Source organism: Eretmochelys imbricata, chromosome 2 (assembly GCF_965152235.1).
Source record: "Eretmochelys imbricata isolate rEreImb1 chromosome 2, rEreImb1.hap1, whole genome shotgun sequence".
In the NCBI taxonomy this organism is placed as follows: Eukaryota; Metazoa; Chordata; order Testudines; family Cheloniidae; genus Eretmochelys; species Eretmochelys imbricata.
The window spans coordinates 249,408,419-249,425,812 of record NC_135573.1 but is presented as its reverse complement, the minus strand read 5'-3'; the positions used below and the strand labels follow the sequence as shown (position 1 = coordinate 249,425,812).

At 41.8% G+C, this 17,394-nt stretch overlaps 1 protein-coding gene across 1 annotated transcript in view; it reads right to left on the bottom strand.

Annotated features, from left to right (window-relative positions):
- PTPRN2 (protein tyrosine phosphatase receptor type N2) overlaps positions 1-17,394 on the bottom strand; it is a 1,032,194-nt gene that overhangs the window by 52,042 nt on the left and 962,758 nt on the right. The window contains exons 15-16 of the mRNA XM_077809485.1: positions 13,453-13,600; positions 7,444-7,517 (exon numbers count right to left, since the gene is read on the bottom strand). Of these exons, the coding sequence (XP_077665611.1) occupies positions 7,444-7,517; positions 13,453-13,600 (222 nt within the window). The remainder of the gene's footprint in view (positions 1-7,443; positions 7,518-13,452; positions 13,601-17,394) is intronic.

Sequence of the window (17,394 nt, the reverse complement as noted above, 5' to 3'; positions counted from 1 at the left end):
CACAGGAATGGCTGAAAAGGTTGTGTGATAATGTACCAGTCTATTTTTCCATGATTTCATTTGGGGAAGGGAAAAGAAAAGGATCAAGGACCACTACAAACCATAGCACAATTAACTGCATTAATTTTGATTACTAACCCTGCTAAAAGTTCACAAGGACAAAAAACTACACAAAAAGAACCTCAAAGGAACTATCTATCCTATTCAGACTTATTGTCAGAAAAGGAGTTTCATAGAAGATCAAATCAAAGAACTCATAAACCTAAGATGGGTTAAGAACGTGTCTTGTGGCTTTCTAGGGTATTTTAAAATGCAAGTTGATATACAATATCTTAAACCAGAGAACAGCACAATGAACATAATGTCATGATTAGTAGTGCCCAACTTTAACTGCAATAATTTCAGGTTATGATACTACATAATTATATTTCCATCTTTACATTGGTACAAAGTTAAAACTACTGCTTTAATTCTGCTTTTTGTTTTTCTGAATACAACACTATCCAACTTGTCCATGCTAAGACTTTGCACAAATCTCATTAATTTCTACTCACAGTAAAACTCTTTGTTTCATTGGGTGTTTTAGATACAAATTAGGCTGTTGCGTGATTTCACTGATATTGCTCATGAAATACAGCAAAATCAGTATATTCCAGTTGTAATCAGTCAACTGTATTGTATTTGGATTTAAGTTGTTTGTAGGTACCTGTTAACTACTGTCCATAAAAGAGCAAATTAAAATATATACCTGCATCATTAACCATTATGAAATCTTACGTAATCTATAAATTTGTTACACTGACATATACATAGACCCCTAGGATCATTACTATACACAGACAGATAGATGGATATGCTGGGTCTGATGTGAGCTCATTTATACCATTTTTATATGGATTTAAATCCACTGACTAATAGAGTTACTCCTAATTTGTACTGGTGTGAGATTGGAAACAGAATATCCACCTTGCATGCAAGACTGGTACATCTATCGTTTTCACTGTTTTTATCATTAGAATGCTAGGAAAGCAGGTTAAGCACTGACCAGTGCCTTCAAATATACATATAAATCAAAGCAATTTAAAATGCAGTTCTCAGATCTGATGTTTTTTGCAACATTAATACAGTTCACTTCCACGTATCCTTTCATAACTTACAGGGACTGTAAATATTCTTGTGTTAGCATTGAAATTTCTTTCCTTAATAGTAAGACGAACCAGCAAATACAGTACTATTTAGTCATCACTTTCATCTCTACATTAAAATAAAAAAAAGGTGGGGTGGTAATTGGTCCCTATCTTTATACTTGAATTAAAATTTAAAACAATTTAAAAATCCTTCTTTTAAAAACCATTATGGAATGAAAGAAGTAAATCTGGTTGTGAATGCCATTATGAATTTCAGCGTCTATTCTCCATGATAAAATTTGTATGCTGTGTTTGAACAAACTGTCATGTTAATGACATTCCTCAGTCTGGTGTCTTCAATAATAAGCAAGCCGAGTTTTTAATGTAGCTGATGGGGTTCCCCCCGCCTCAGACACCCTATGAGGAAAAACAGAATTTCCATTTACTTTCATGACCTCTGATTTAAAAGCAGAGATTGCACATTATTTACTACTGGATGATTTCCCTGAAATTTAATGAGGACTAACCACAAATATGACAGATGTAATTATCACAGTTTTATTCTGCACAGTCAGGGTCTCCTTGTGCTGTAATTGCAAGCTTTTCTTATGTTATTTCAGAGGAAAGGAAAGCAGACTTTCACTTCACTTTCACTCCATAGAATTTCATAAGAATTCCTTCTGCCTTGTTTTACACTAGAATAAAATTAAAGGGATAAGGAAAGAGCATTAATCAAATCGCTCTACTGACCTTCCCCACACACTTTCAACTATGTTGAGGCCATGAGTCTAACCCCAGTTTTCAAAACATCCTGGGAGGAATGGAGGTCTTGAAGCGGTAGCTTTTTTAAAAAGAAAGAAACATGTGGGCAGGTGGCCAGCTCATTGTCTAGTGTGGAGAATTTTTTTCAGCCAGTATTGCTGCACTCATTTAGACTTAAATCAAGGTTGAGTGAGCCCCAGACGGAGATGGGTCCACTGACCCCAAAGCTGGATATACACAGCTACAAGTACACCCCTGGAAGCCTCCTTTTCTGAGTCTTGAATATAATTGCTTTATTTTACACTGTACCCTCATCAGACGGCTCACACATGCAAGGGGAAATAATCCTCTTCTAATTCAGTTCAGACGGTACTGATCTTGTGTTATTAGTGGCCACATAGCAGTACACTACAATACTCCCTTCCAGTCCCACCACTCCAAGGCACAAGTGCACCAAAAACGTCATTGTATTGACATGATAATTACTGAGGTTATTTAAACTGAAAGGCAGAATTCTTTTTAAAAAATGGTATGATTATTGCAAGAGTGAGTAAAGGAGGAATCACTGGTATTTCAAATCGACTGTATGTTTCAAGAAAGAACAAACCAAGTATGTAGCTAATAAAGCTAAGAGAAAATACTCAGACAAAAGCAATAGCAATACGCAGTATAGACTGTCTCAGCTGGGTAAGGACTACAGATACAGCTTTCTACGTGCTCTTAGGGTATGTCTACACTACGAAATTAGGTCGAATTTATAGAAGTCGTTTTTTTAGAAATCGGTTTTATATATTCGAGTGTGTGTCCCCACAGAAAATGTTCTAAGTGCAATAAGTGCATTAACTCGGCGGAGTGCTTCCACAGTACCGAGGCTAGAATCGACTTCCGGAGTGTTGCACTGTGGGCAGCTATCCCACAGTTCCCGCAGTCTCCGCTGCCCATTGGAATTCTGGGTTGAGATCCCAATGCCTGATGGGGCTAAAACATTGTCACGGGTGGTTCTGGGTACATATCGTCAGGCCCCCGTTCCCTCCCTCCCTCCGTCAAAGCAAGGGCAGACAATCGTTTCGCGCCTTTTTTCCCGAGTTACCTGTGCAGACGCCATACTACGGCAAGCATGGAGCCCGCTCAGCTCACTGTCACCGTATGCCTCCTGGGTGCTGGCAGACGCGGTACAGCATTGCTACACAGCAGCAGCAACCCATTGCCTTGTGGCAGCAGACGGTGCAATAGGACTGGTAGCCGTCATTGTCATGTCCGAGGTGCTCCTGGTCGCCTGTGTGAGGTCCATCAGGAGCGCCTGGGCAGACATGGGCGCAGGGACTAAATTTGGAGTGACTTGTTCAAGTCATTCTCTTTAGTCCTGCAGTCAGTCCTATTGAACCATCTTATGGTGAGCAGGCAGGCGATATGGATTGTTAGCAGTCCTATTGCATCATCTTCTGCCGGGTAGGCAAGAGATGAGGATGGCTAGCAGTCCTATTGTACCATCTTCTGCCGAGCAGCCATGAGATGTGGATGGCATGCAGTCCTTCTGCACCGTCTGCTGCCAGCCAAAGATGTAAAAGATAGATGGAGTGGATCAAAACAAGAAATAGACCAGATTTGTTTTGTACTCATTTGCAACCCCCCCCGCCCCCCGTCTAGGGGACTCATTCCTCTAGGTCACACTGCAGTCACTCACAGAGAAGGTGCAGTGAGGTAAATCTAGCCATGTATCAATCAGAGGCCAGACTAACCTCCTTGTTCCAATAAGAACAATAACTTAGGTGCACCATTTCTTATTGGAACCCTTCGTGAAGTCCTGCCTGAAATACTCCTTGATGTAAAGCCACCCCCTTTGTTGATTTTAGCTCCCTGTAAGCCAACCCTGTAAGCCGTGTCGTCAGTCGCCCCTCCCTGCATCAGAGCAACGGCAAACAATTGTGCATCTGAGTTGAGAGTGCTGTCCGGAGCAGTCACAATGGAGCACTCTGTGATAGCTCCCGGAGGCCAATACCGTCAACTTGTGTCCACAGTACCCCAAATTCGACCCGGCAAGGCCGATTTAAGCACTAACCCACTTGTCAGGGGTGGAGTAAGGAAATCGATTTTAAGAGCCCTTTAAGTCGAAATAAAGGGCTTCATCGTGTGGACAGGTGCAGGTTTACATCGATTTAACGCTGCTAAATTCGACCTGAAGTCCTAGTGTAGACCAGGGCTTAGGGACTAGTTCTAAATGGGTCCTGACCTGGGGGAAGAGGAAGGATTGGGAAGTCCCAGGATTTGCTACGAACTAGAATGGCTCAGTCTTTCCAATTTTTCTCTCCATTTTCTGATGAACTGATACCAAATGAACAAATCTAGCTAAAACAAAACATCCTTGGCTTTGCTTAAACTTAAAGAGCTTCTGACAACTAGGTTTCCACTGTAGACTTACAGATGGGTCACTGCCCCCTAGCAACCTCCCACTGCGTCACCTTCGGGAATTACATACTCAGTCTGTTGGTTTGCAAACAGTTAAAATTGAACACAACAAACCATTAGGAAACAATTCTAATCTTGAACAGTTTCTTTCTTTTATGTAACACAGACTGTGCTTGTCTGATCTCCACAGCCTTTCAATAAACCTAGGCCAGATTGTTTTCTCCTGTGGGGTAAACATTCACAAGTTTCTCTTAGTAGTTTTCCCCAGACTGTGGGCTCGATCCTGCAACACACCGCAGCTCTTGGCAGGACTATCCACGCGAAGGTTCTGTGCCTTTGCACTGACTCTGGGGACTCCATTCCCACCTGTGCCCCGAAGACACCTTTCTCTGGTGCCCCCGCCCATCCCATCGTCTCAAACTTCAGTGCATTTTCATTTAATAAAAAAGTTTCAAGGAACAGATAACCTAGAGATTTGTATATGGGTCCATTCCCAAGCACTCTGTCTATAGCAGACAATGAAGGTCAGACTGCTGGACTCTTACTCACACGAGTATTTACTTACACCACTACTCTTGTAAGTAAGTGCTCACTAATATGAATAAGCGGTTCACACCCTAGTCCTCAGAAAACAGAATATCATGTTTTCTGTCTACAGCTCCTACTCCTGTCTTCAGAGCAAAACCTCTCGAGCCGTACACTTCAACTAAGGCGTGGTCTACACTAGCAATTTAGGTTGCTATAACTATGTCACTCACGGGTGTAGAAAATCCACACCCGAGTGATGCAGTTATACCTAACTGTACACAGCGCTAAGTCAAGAGGAGGGCTTGTCCTGTCAGCATAGTTACCAGCTCCCAGGGCAGTGGCTCGCCGGCACGGACAGGAGAAGCCTTTCCGTCTGTGTAGAAAGCATCTTCACTGAGGCACTACACCAGGGCAGCTATGCCACTGCAGCCTCAGAGGGCACGGCTACACTGGAGACTTCAGAGTGCTGTTGCTGGAGCGCTCCTGTGGCAGCCCTTTGAAGTGTGAGCGTGGTCACGCATGAGTGCTGGGACAGAGCTCTCCCAGCGCTCCTGGTAATCCACCTCCGCGAGGGGATTCGCTCCCAGCGCTCGGAGCCTGCTTACACGAGTGCTTGAAAGCACTCTGACTTGCTGCATTCAGGGGGGTGATTTTTCACACCCCTGAGCCAGCAAGTCGGAGCGCTATAAAATGTACGTGTAGCAAAGGCTTTGCAAGGCTTGATCAAACATACCTCATTCACTGTGTCCTGAAGAGAATTAAACAATAAAAGACAGGAAAGAAAGAAACCTTGAAGCTCCAGAGGCAGAACCTCAGGTCTGGCTGAGTTGTGCACAGTGCACAATGGGAGAGTGAGGGGGTGTGAAAAGGTGGCTTTAAGCCACCATTATGATTCCCTGATCCTCATGCTGACCAGGAAATGGTCCAGCCCCAGACAGATATACGGCAGCCTAAAGGCTGCTCTAACTTATGCTCAGCTGCCCTTGATCTCAAGGGGCCATCCCAGCAGCTAGGGATCACTGGAGTGCAGTGATACTCTGGTCATTCCCCTCTTCCCGAGGGCAGGAGCCACAAGCAGCTAGTACATCACCAGAAGATTCTCTTACATAGGGGAAATCCTCATGTGGCCAGATCCACTGACTTTTATGGCTGCTTTGCAAAACTGAACATTAGAATAGTCAGAACTGGACTGGTGGTCTGGTCCCCAGAGTACATATTACGCACAAAATCCCGATACTCCACAGCACCCTAAAAACTGCCAGGAAATTTGGTATCTTGCACTGACTCTCTGGAGAGAGAGTTTCATTAAACTGTTTTATACTCAAGAAAATCAAACCTTTCAAATTCTGCTCAAAATACCAGATGTGTAGCTCAGGGTACAGTCCCAACAAGATGCTGTTTTAGAAAGGGAAGTGTTGTCAGTGAAAATTGGAAGGAAACAACCTGAAATGTCAAATCTTTCTGTTGCAATTTGCCAGTTGCATAGTCCACACAAAATGATTTAACTGAGAGAGTAACACTGGAAACTGGTCCAGGAGCCAGTAATAGGATACACAGTTTCACCTAATTCTCCAGCCTAAATGCTTGGTCAAAGTTATTTCCTTCTAATGATTTTCAGTGTCCTAAAGTGACACAAATAAAACCCACCAGTATAAATAGCCCCACAGCTGGTAGCCTCAGAGAGGCAAGGACTACGTGGGCCATGAGAAAACACTGCTTCCTCATGCCTAGAGATGGTTCCACCATGTCAGGATTAAGACACCTTGATAGGGCAATGCTGCTTGCTGTGCCGTACCTGTTCTGTAGCTAAAAAACAGAGGCCTTTGGCCTCTAAAATGATTGCTCTGGTATCTTTCACGAACAAAATAAACTATGCATATTCAATTTGTGTAGGAGTGGGAGAAGTACAAGGTGGCACGTTAGAAAGTTTAGAGGGATATGGCCTAAGAACTGCATTGACCTAAATTGGCCTTTGAGTTATAATATAGGTGGTGGTAAGAGATTTAATTCTCTGCTTTGAGAACAGCAAGATCAGAGGTAGACCCAGATCGCTGCAGAAGTAAATCACTCAGCACCAGGAAGGCAACAGATGAAGGAGGGAAAGAGGAAGGGTCACCTCTGAAATTTGAGGAGCAGCACTGACTGGCTTTACAAGAAGCAAAGCCCAGCTCTCTGTGGCTACAGAAACCATTCTAATACATGGTCGTTTTTAGGATAGGGAAAGTAAGGGTGAAAACTTAGAGTGACAGAAAATCAGGCAAACCTCCTTACACAATGGAAAAGGTCTGTTGAATTAAACGTACCATGCTGAGTTGTGCAGTTTGCAAGTCACTACTGTCAGGTACAGGAAAATAATATGTAGATTTAAGACTCGCTATCTATTGGCATTATTGTCCTTTGTCTACAATCTTCAAAGGCATTATGAGCAAGTGTATGGAATGTATGTACTTGCACTCCCAAGTGATGGCTTGAGTCATTAATGTTGGGGGACTGGAGGTAGATATAGACCCAAGCCACTGTTAATTACAGTGGTGCTGGTATCAAGTTAACATATTATACTGATAGGCTAAGGATAAAAGCTGGATTATTTGGATTACTTCCCATTGGATACTGTACTTACAATTGGGCTGGCATTGACGTAGTCTGAATTGTCATGGCTATTTTCAGCTTTCAAGCATATCCTGGAATGATCATCTGCAAAGGCAAAATAAAATATAGTATTTCCACCCAAATTTTCCACACCTGTAAAGTTAAAAATAATTAAAGGCAAACTAATGTACATTTCAAAAGCAGACAATGTAAAATATTGTGGGAGAGTTATTTTATTTTAACTACTAAATTGGCTTAGATTTGCTACAGCCCCAACTTCAATCATGAAATGAAAGTCTTTGAAAGAAGATTTTAGAGGCTAACTTCCGAAAACATTTTCTCATGGTAACAATCTACCAGATGTGGAACAGTCTCACATAAGAAGAGGGACAAGCTCCATTGCTCATGACATTTAAGACTAGACTAGGAAAAAATCCTGAAAAAAATCTGGAGAGAACAATCCTGCACTTGCAGGGAGATAGACTAGATGACCCAATGGGCCTTTTCCATCTAGCTTCTTTATAAAATGATATTGTTCTGAAACATAAAGCTGGGAATTAATACATGCAGACCTTGCATTTCTGATTATTTCTAACAGAAACAGCAAAATACAATTTATGGCTGGATTGGGAGATAACAAATTGCCCCAATTAAGGGACAGCACATTGTTGGGCTCTGCTGGAGCAGCATGGGAGGAAACTTGTGACTCAGAGTCCCTCCCCGACTTCTGCTGGGAGAGAGTAAACTGTGTCCGGTATATACCCAGTACAATACATGATCTGGCGGAACTATCCTGCTCAGTGCAGTAGTTGGATGGAGCCAGGCCCATCGAAAGAATTTTGGGGCCTTGGTACATCATGCTCACTGGGGCCCCATTCCCTCCCTTTTCACTTTATTCACACATGTTACAGAAGTTTCTTTGGTGGCCCCCTGAACTCAGGGACCCGGTACAACCGTTCTGACTTTCCTCCCCTCTCGTCAGCCCTGGATAAAGTCAAGGCCCTGCCTGGTCCGCACCCCCTCTCACACATCTGTGCAGCTCTGAGAAGCTTTCTTCCGCTCTCACAGTACTACTGATGAAGGTAGCCTATGCAAGGTTGCAGGGATGGGCTTTTGGTCCTCTTGCATCATCACACTGACGAGGTCATGATTTGGCCCCTTAGTACTAGTAGAATTGTGTCCCAATTTTATTAATTCTCTACACTGCATAACATTTAATGGGACATCCAACAGCACAATTAATACACAAGGAAATAGGATGAGAAGACATTACATCTGCCTAATTTTATTTTTGAGGGGTGAGGTGAGTATTAAGTATGTAAACAAGATGGAACGACCACCTTGTGTTTTACATTAGATAGATTGGACTTCTCATTTGTATGAGCTTATGAAATGTTATTTACAGCCATTTGATCTCATCAGCAAAATTAACCCAGCAATGGGAGCACTTCTGCTGAAATCCAATTAAAGGTACAAAAATAATGTAGAACGACTGAGCTACTCTTGGCTCCTCTCATAAAATTATTCCATAAGTGGCACATCAACATAAAACAGGAAAAACACCAAAAGACAGAGAAAAAATGCAGTCAAGCTGTTCAACTCAGGCTTCCCGGTGAAACCACTATACAAAATAAAAAAAAGATTTATGATCGAAAACGTGAGTTGTAGTAGATATCTTAGAAGGAGAGATGCGTACTTGGGGTATATCTACATTGGAATCCGAGGTGTAACTGCCGCTCAGGCAGACCCACCTGCACTAGCATGGTTAAAAACACAAGTGCAGATAGCATTACAGGCATTAGGGTAGATTGGACAAGCACACTGGGGACCTGGAGAACCTACTCGCAGTGTTGAAGTCTGTGCTGCCATATCTACACTGCAATTTTTAGCCAAGCCAGTGCAGGTAAAACTAGCACAGGTATGTCATACCTTAGATTGCAGTGGAGACATATTCAGGTGCCATTTTCAGAATAAAGAATGACAATGCTCATTCTGCTCAAACTTATATATAGAACAGCACAGTAGGGATTTCTGACTACATCAGAGTGTGTCTGTGTTATGTGTGTGTGTTTTCTTTACAAGAACTCTAATGTATTATAGATACTTTTACCATGGGCAGCTTTAGGGCATTGTGACATCTGAGACCATAAGGGTGGTCAGAGAACTTCACAACCTTGCTTATTGTAAAGGGTGTATAAAGAAGAATTATTCTGCAATTTTCTGGCTACAGGAAGCACATGGCTTAAATGTGCTAAATGTGGTCTGAAGACAAACCCTCACGCAGCATGGAGCTAAATACGCACTTAGGAGAAGTCTCATCCACTGGAAGGCAGGGCCCCTGAACTAACTAATCAACAAGGAGAATGTGGCACACATTTTTAAGTAATGGATAAAGGAGTGAGACAGTGACTCATTAAGGTTTAGTAAACTGGTGTTAGTTTGACTCTCCAATAGAAAGATAAGTGTCAGATCAATAACTCTGAGAATCAGTGAATTTTTTTAATTTAATACTTTGTCATGATGGCATCACTGATGTGGTGTATCTTATTATGGTGTCATGGTACGTTTATTGAAGGGTGAGAGGACTAATATGTTTGTAAAGGGGTTGGTGATGAAATGGAAGAATTCACAAGAAAGCTCCTAGGGTAAGTTATGGACATGTTTTCTTAAGAGTTTGTGCCTATGCTTGCTTTCAGGTGGCATCGATTGTTGGCAATGAGCCCATTATGTTCATATGTGCTTTAATGGGACATCCAACAGCACAATTAATACACAAGGAAATAGGATGAGAAGACATTATATCTGCCTAATTTTATTTTTGAGGGGTGAGGCGAGTATTAAGTATGTAAACAAGATGGAACGACCAAAGCCTCCAGAAACAGGCTTTGACACGCCAAAGCCTCCAGAAACTGGTAGTCACTCTCCAAAAAGATGTTCAGCAATTATGGACATATGTTCTTTGTGGTGACAATTATGGTAAATAGTGACTGATGCAAGTTCAGTGGACAAATAATTTTGCTGTGAACTGTGTATTGATTAAATTCTAAGCAGAGAAAAGCAGAGTAGAAGCAGCAGCAGAAAAAAGCAGGAAGGAGGAGAAAGAAAGAAACCTGGAGAGGACCCACAAGAAAGTTAGAAAGATGAATAAGGGTGGATACAGAAAGGAACTATGAAAGTGAGAGAGAAGATCGGACAGGCCTAATGCTAGTCATTACTCCAACTAGTTCAGAAGTTTAGCAAAGCTTTAGTAGATCCTGTAAACATCAGACTAGTTCTTTGCATTTACTATTATTCTGGCCAGATCAGAAATGGCATGTGACAATAAGACATGTGAGATGGGAAAGTTGACGACAGGAAGGCTCCCTAACCTGGAGGGCTGCAGAGGAGAAAACACCACGCACACTTTTAGCTGGTGCTATATAAAATTAGGTGTCTTTATCTAACTTAGGTACTGATATAGCCCACAACAGCAATGCACTCAGGATTGCACAATCTTTAATGTATTTATCCTCACAGCACTGTGGTGAGTTAGGGAAATTCCCCATTATTTTTCATATGGGGAAATGAGGCAGAGAGATTAAGTGACATGCCCAAGGTCACACAGAAAATCTGTGGTAAAGCAGGGAATTGAACCAATGTTTCCCAAGTCCCAGATTGGTGTCCTAACCCCTGGATCAGCCTTCCCCATGCTTCATGTGTGATTTTTTTTTTGCTACACTTCCAGAAATACACACACAAAACACTGTACTGAACTGTGGAACTTGTGAACTGTTGAAGTATAAAAACTAAACAGCCTGAAGATTATGTAAAGCTACATATGATCCTACTTTGCACTTAGTTCACTTGATATTAGCCAAAAGTTTAACTTTTCTTGCATTTGTATTGAAATCTAGTTAACTTATTTCACAGTACCATTCGTGCAAGGTAAGTAAGGAAAACATGCATGGTAGAGAACTCATAGAAACCATTATTTTACCAAAAAGTTTACTTATTAAACGAGTCATTTATTTTTTAAACGGGTATATTGTTTTCCTAGTTTTCCATACAAACATATAACCATCAACCGATCAAAATGTAACAGTTGAAGCTCTCGCTCACATTTCTTCGCCTATCACTGAAATATCTCTGGGGTATAACATGCCAGGTTTTTAAGGTAGCACCGCAACAATGTTGCTATTTAGGAAAGAAAGTGAAGCTTACTCTGTCCAATTTAGACTACTAGGGGAACATCAAGTACATTACTAGGCAGAATGCAATTTAAATTTTCCCAGGAAACTGGGTTTTAGCACTCTTACTTTCGCAAAAGGGGGATCTTTATTGGACTAACAGATCTCCATTTTAAATCTCAGCCAACTTGTCACCTCTCCACAGCATAGTGTCCCCAACCACCGTACAGTATTAGTTCAGCTTGGACTCAGAGGGAAGAGTCACCTGCAGAGCAACCAATACCATTTCTGTCAGCATCTGTGCTTTCCTTGGCAGCCTTCCACTCAGCTGCTAACCAGGGATGATCCACCTTAGTTTAGGAGATGGGACAGATCACAGCTCAAAGTGGAATGACTGCAAGTCCATACTCACTAGCACACTTTAAGATGATTCATTTTGAGCAGTATCTGTTAACAAGACGTGATAAACTGCTCTATGCTAAGTCAGCAAATATTTGTTCCTGTTAACACTTAAAAGGATGCAAAAGCTCTGCAGCTGTTTAGCTCTGGTGGATAAAGTTACTTTTCCAGAACTTGGTGCTTATTACTGCACTTCTGAGATTGAAACTTTTCAATAAGCCTGATTCCAAAGCCCACTGAAGCCACTGGAATCTTGCAATTTACTTCAGTGGGCTTTGGGTCAGCTCCACAGTCACAAAAGTGAATTGATAGTGCAAAAGTGACTATTCTTCACTATGTATTCTTCTGCTTTATGTACTCTTAGGAAAGACAGTGCTGGGAAGGGAACCTTGATCATAACTAAGCAGAATTAAAGGGCTTCCCAAGCTGCCATGCACTGAAGGGCTAAGTTAAGTAGTAATGTGGCACTATCAACCCTTCAGCTCTAATCCTGGCTCTGACTCAATGTGTTACCTGTCTCCATTTCCCCAACTGTACAGTGTACACTTGCATCTGTCATAGGGAAAATTAATGTTTTCAGAGCACTTAAAAAATTTAAATAGTTAATGGTAACTGCCAAACCACATAACTAGATTGCGGGCACTCTTTGAAATAAAGCTGCCATTGCAGCTGGGGGTCCTGACTGTTCTTGGTTTAGGTTTTGTTCCACTGGTTATTTAATAAAAATTGTGGTCAATTTCTCTCTGTTTTTTATGGGGCTCAGCATTCAGCAAATAATGTTAGTTACTGCCAACGGTGTAATAATCTAGGAGAAAATACATACAGTACATATGCTGCTTGTATTTATACTCGCAAAGACAGCCTTTTACATAAAAAAACCCCCCACACACAGATTCTAGGAATACAAATATTGGCCACTTTCAGCCTTGTATTTCGTCCTAAGCCTAACCTAGAACAGCAGCCATTTCATAAGCTTTGCCAATTAAGCCGATAGGGGCTTACTCACTACAGCTGAGTATCTGATGAACAGATTACTCTGGCTCTCATTACAAACTGCTGGTATTACTGCTTTGCATGAACATGATACCAGCTCATCGAAAGCCAAGCCAAGCTTATTTCTACTCAGTAACCATAACTGCTGATCTTGCACAGAAACTGCATTACAGTGTTTGAAAAGCACGCTGGGGGTTGATTTACATGGTACAGCACTTGCTGTCACTGTTCTGAAACGTCGTATGATATAGCTATACATTTTGCAAGGAAAACATAAGGAGACAAGTCAAACGTCTGACAGGACAAACAGGCTGCATATCAAGCAAATATTGAAAGCTGTGATTTTCTTTTAGATAGAAACGAATACTGTTTCGCATAATGCTTTGCCATTCACCTATAACTCTGATAATGCTTTACCAAAAGGTGGTAAGGAGAACATGAAGAAATTAATATATATTCATTCCAATTTCAAGGGTACATACATGTTATGACACTTTGAGAGCGATTCTTCTGGACATTCTCCTCCTTCTGGGCAATGGTTGTAGCATTGGGTTCAGCTTGATAAGCACAAAGGGCCTCCCACTCTTTCTCCAGACGATTTTTATTCTTCAAATGGTCTTCCATATAGGACTGAAATGAAAAGAATATACCATCAGGCACCATTTTATATACAGGTTAGCAATGTACTATCCAAATAAAGGCCTGAGCTAAAAGAATGTATATACTATATTTGGGGTCGAAAGTAAAACTGGCCCAAACGTAAGGTGGTGCTTACAAAGCCAGAAACCTGGGGTGGTTCAGATCCTGCTCCAATTTTCCAAACTCTCAGAGTTCCAAGGGATTGAATAGGGGAGAAATGGAGAGTGCAGATAAGATGCTTCAGTTTGGCTTATCTGTAGGCGCAGGGAATAAGTGTTGAGAGTATATATACAAATAAAAACAACAGGAATTCTGAACCATGTTTGAATAGAGGTGATGATACATGAAAGGTCTTACTGTTAAATCACTGATTTATAATGTTTTTTAAACTCAATTATGACACACAAAATATGAATGTCTAACATTAAAAACAGTGCTTTAGCTTTGCTCAGGTGAAATGCTTTTAGGACCTCCCCAGCTCCAGCCCCAGCCCCAGAACATCAACCGTAAGCTATTTCCTCTTCAATACCTAGAAAAGTGGATAGGTCCCTTTTAACCTCAGGTCAAGGAATGGAAGAGAAAGGTTATGTCCATTATTCAAACAATTATTGAACATATGATGATCCCATGTAAGATTGTGTGCTCTTCCAGGCAGCGTCCATGCCTTACCCTATAAAGTGTTGGTGCACTCACAAGGTGTAACAAACTTGCAGCATTTACAAACGTAGCTGTTAAGAAGAGTATAAAATTGTTGGCCAAACATTTTTGTGATACTACATTATAAAAAATGCCTCTTCCTATCTTAGTAGGTATAGACAGGAGAGGTGGCTGATTGGATTGTCTGGGGAGAGCTGAGTCTGGGGGAGTGGGAGAGAGGGCTTCCCCTCTGACACCTGGACTCTTGCCTGGTGCCTTCCACACACTCTGCCTCCCATGCCCACCCACTGACCAACTGAGAGGAGGTGAGGAAGCAGACTGGCTCCAGCAAGCCCTCCCTCCTCCTTTTGTGCATTCCCAGGCACTCAGCAGACTTCTTGCTGCTGAAAGTTTCCTCACAGGCCATGTCCTCTAGAAGGTGTAGCTGTCAGAGCTGGGTTTCCAAACTTGCTGAGGGTCTGGCCAGATGATCTTTTACAGATTGGATTTTTTTCTCTCTCTGCACTAGGCTGGCGAGATGCCCAGTGCTCCTTCACAGCTTGCAGCATCCATAGGCCTCCAAGATGCTGTGAGAAGGGGAGGGGGCGGGGGAGGGAGGGAATAGGGGAAACACAGCTACCACTGGATATATTGCTAGTCATGCCCTGAGGGAAGATTTCTTCCTGACCCCCACAGGGATTTGGATAAGGACAGTACCATTCTAAAGGAGATTGTGATAATAAACGTGAATGAATAGTGTTGCAAATTGTGGCTGACATCCAGTGCACACAGGTGGCTTTGAGAGGCCAGCTCCAGGGTAAGCCCAAGCACAGTACCCTGACTGGTGGACCCTGTTCTCCATTAACCTGTGGGGTACGGGAAGGTCTTAAGTTTTTGCAGACTTAGTTATTCCCTTGACTACACCCTCATTCCGCCTCATGGGAAGAGAGATAAGGGTTTGGCATTGGGCTGAATCATGAATTTGGTAGTAGGAGTCTGGTAAAAGGTGGCCAACAACTATTCCTTTAAGTCTGCACTAGATCCAATTAATACCTTGTAATTTTGAGGGTGGGGGAAAATCAGTCCCTCCCTTTAATAGTAAAGTTAACAAAATTATGACCTGCTACTTTAAATCCATTTACATGTCTACATCTTTATTCTCCTGTATCTCCTCTTCAATCAGCAATAAAATACTTGGGGAAGCTGAGGGAGAAACTGAGGTTTGAAGAGGTTAAATGACATGCTAAAGGTCATGAAGGGGCAGAGTCATAAAAGAATACAGAATGCCTCATTTTGAATCATAAACCTGAAGATTATTGATCCTTAAAGCCCTTTGTTTGCAGTCAAGGCAGACCATTTTTTATTGTTTGCTTTTTCAAGCACCTACTAACATAGTTAATTCCACTGTGACACTTGCCTACAAATAATTGCCTGGAAAGATTTCCCAAAAAGCATTCAAATAGTTTCCATTCCTCAAAAATATTTTATGAAGACAATCCATACTATGAAATTGGAGAGAGTCCAGCAAAGGGCAACAAAAATGATTGGGGTCTGGAACACATGACTTATGGAGGAGAGGCTGAGGGAACTGGGATTGTTTAGTCTGCGGAAGAGAAGAATGAGGGGGAATTTGATAGCTGCTTTTAACTACCTGAAAGGTGGATCCAAAGAGGATGGATCTAGACTATTCTCAGTGATAGCAGATGACAGGACAAGGAGTAATGGTCTCAAGTTGCAGTGGGGGAGGTTTAGGTTGGATATTAGGAAAAACTTTTTCACTAGGAGGGTGGTGAAACACTGGAGTGCGTTACCTAGGGAGGTGGTAGAATCCCCTTCCTTAGAAGTTTTTAAGGTCAGGCTTGACAAAGCCCTGGCTGAGATGATTTAGTTGGGGATTGGTCCTGCTCTGGGCAGGGGGTTGGACTAGATGACTTCCACAGGTTCCTTCCAACTCTGATATTCTATGATTCTATGCCACATGCTCACTTCAAAACATATTTCAAGGAAGAGAGGCTATCATGACCTTTCCGCAGGTTCTGCAGAAAGATATCATAGGCTTGAAAACGGTCTCCGGCCATTACCATCTCATCGTGTTTCCTATAGAAGAAGCAAAGCAGGATACTATTCTCTCTTGCAAATCAAACAATGTTTGTCAGTAAAGAAATGGTGTCTGACACACAGCTTTGTTTTCTGCAAAATACATGTCGTCGTTGTCTCCCTCGGGGGGGGGGGGGGTGAGGCTGAGGAGAGGAAATCAACCCACCAATACTGAAAAGAAAATAAATAAGGACATTTGTAGAAAAAAAAAAAAAGATTTAGGTGTACCTTAAATGCCATTGAAACATATTAGACTAAAAGAGATTTTTGGAGAGACAGAGAAATAGTAGTGGCTTAGAAACAGACAAGATTGTTGTATCTAACGGGCCTGAGACAGGATGAGGAAAAGGGCATTTATGTTGTTAAGCAAAGATTATCCCTCTTAAAGGCAAGTTAGCACATATGGGAAAAGAAAATAAGTGAAAGAGTGGTACTGTACAGGAATCAGGGTACCACAGAACCAAGATCTTTGGGTATTAGAGAGCTGTTTATTATGTGATGGTCAAAGAGCAGACGACAACGGCAATCATTTCTGAGGACAACCAATAGTATCTTCAGATTTTAAACCACGGTCCTGCAATGTGATTCATGGAGGCAGGCCCCTATACCTGTGTAAAAGTCCCCCTCACATCAGTGGGACTCTGTACAGGTATAAGGGTCCGACAATACAGGGTCTCTTTGATCAGATTCCTAAAACGAGGCCATAGGTAATAAGTAGTTTTCACCACCATCCTACCCAGGGCATTTCCAGTTGCTTCTATTTGTCACCTCAAAGACATCATTTTCCTTTCATTGTTTAGATTCTCTGTAAATAGCTGAGTATATAGAACAGTTAAGGTACTTGGTTTTTCAGATGTGTGTGAATTTTAAAACAGCTTATGCTTTTTAAAATTTTTTTTAAAAGGAATAACTTCCTATTCTAGACAAATCTTAATTTTTCCTGACACTTTCCTGTAAACCTTAAGTGAAAATACAAATGAATAAGGAGAAAATGCATTCAAAACCTTGCCTCTAACAAAGACAGCTGTCTCTCAAATCATAATCAACACTTA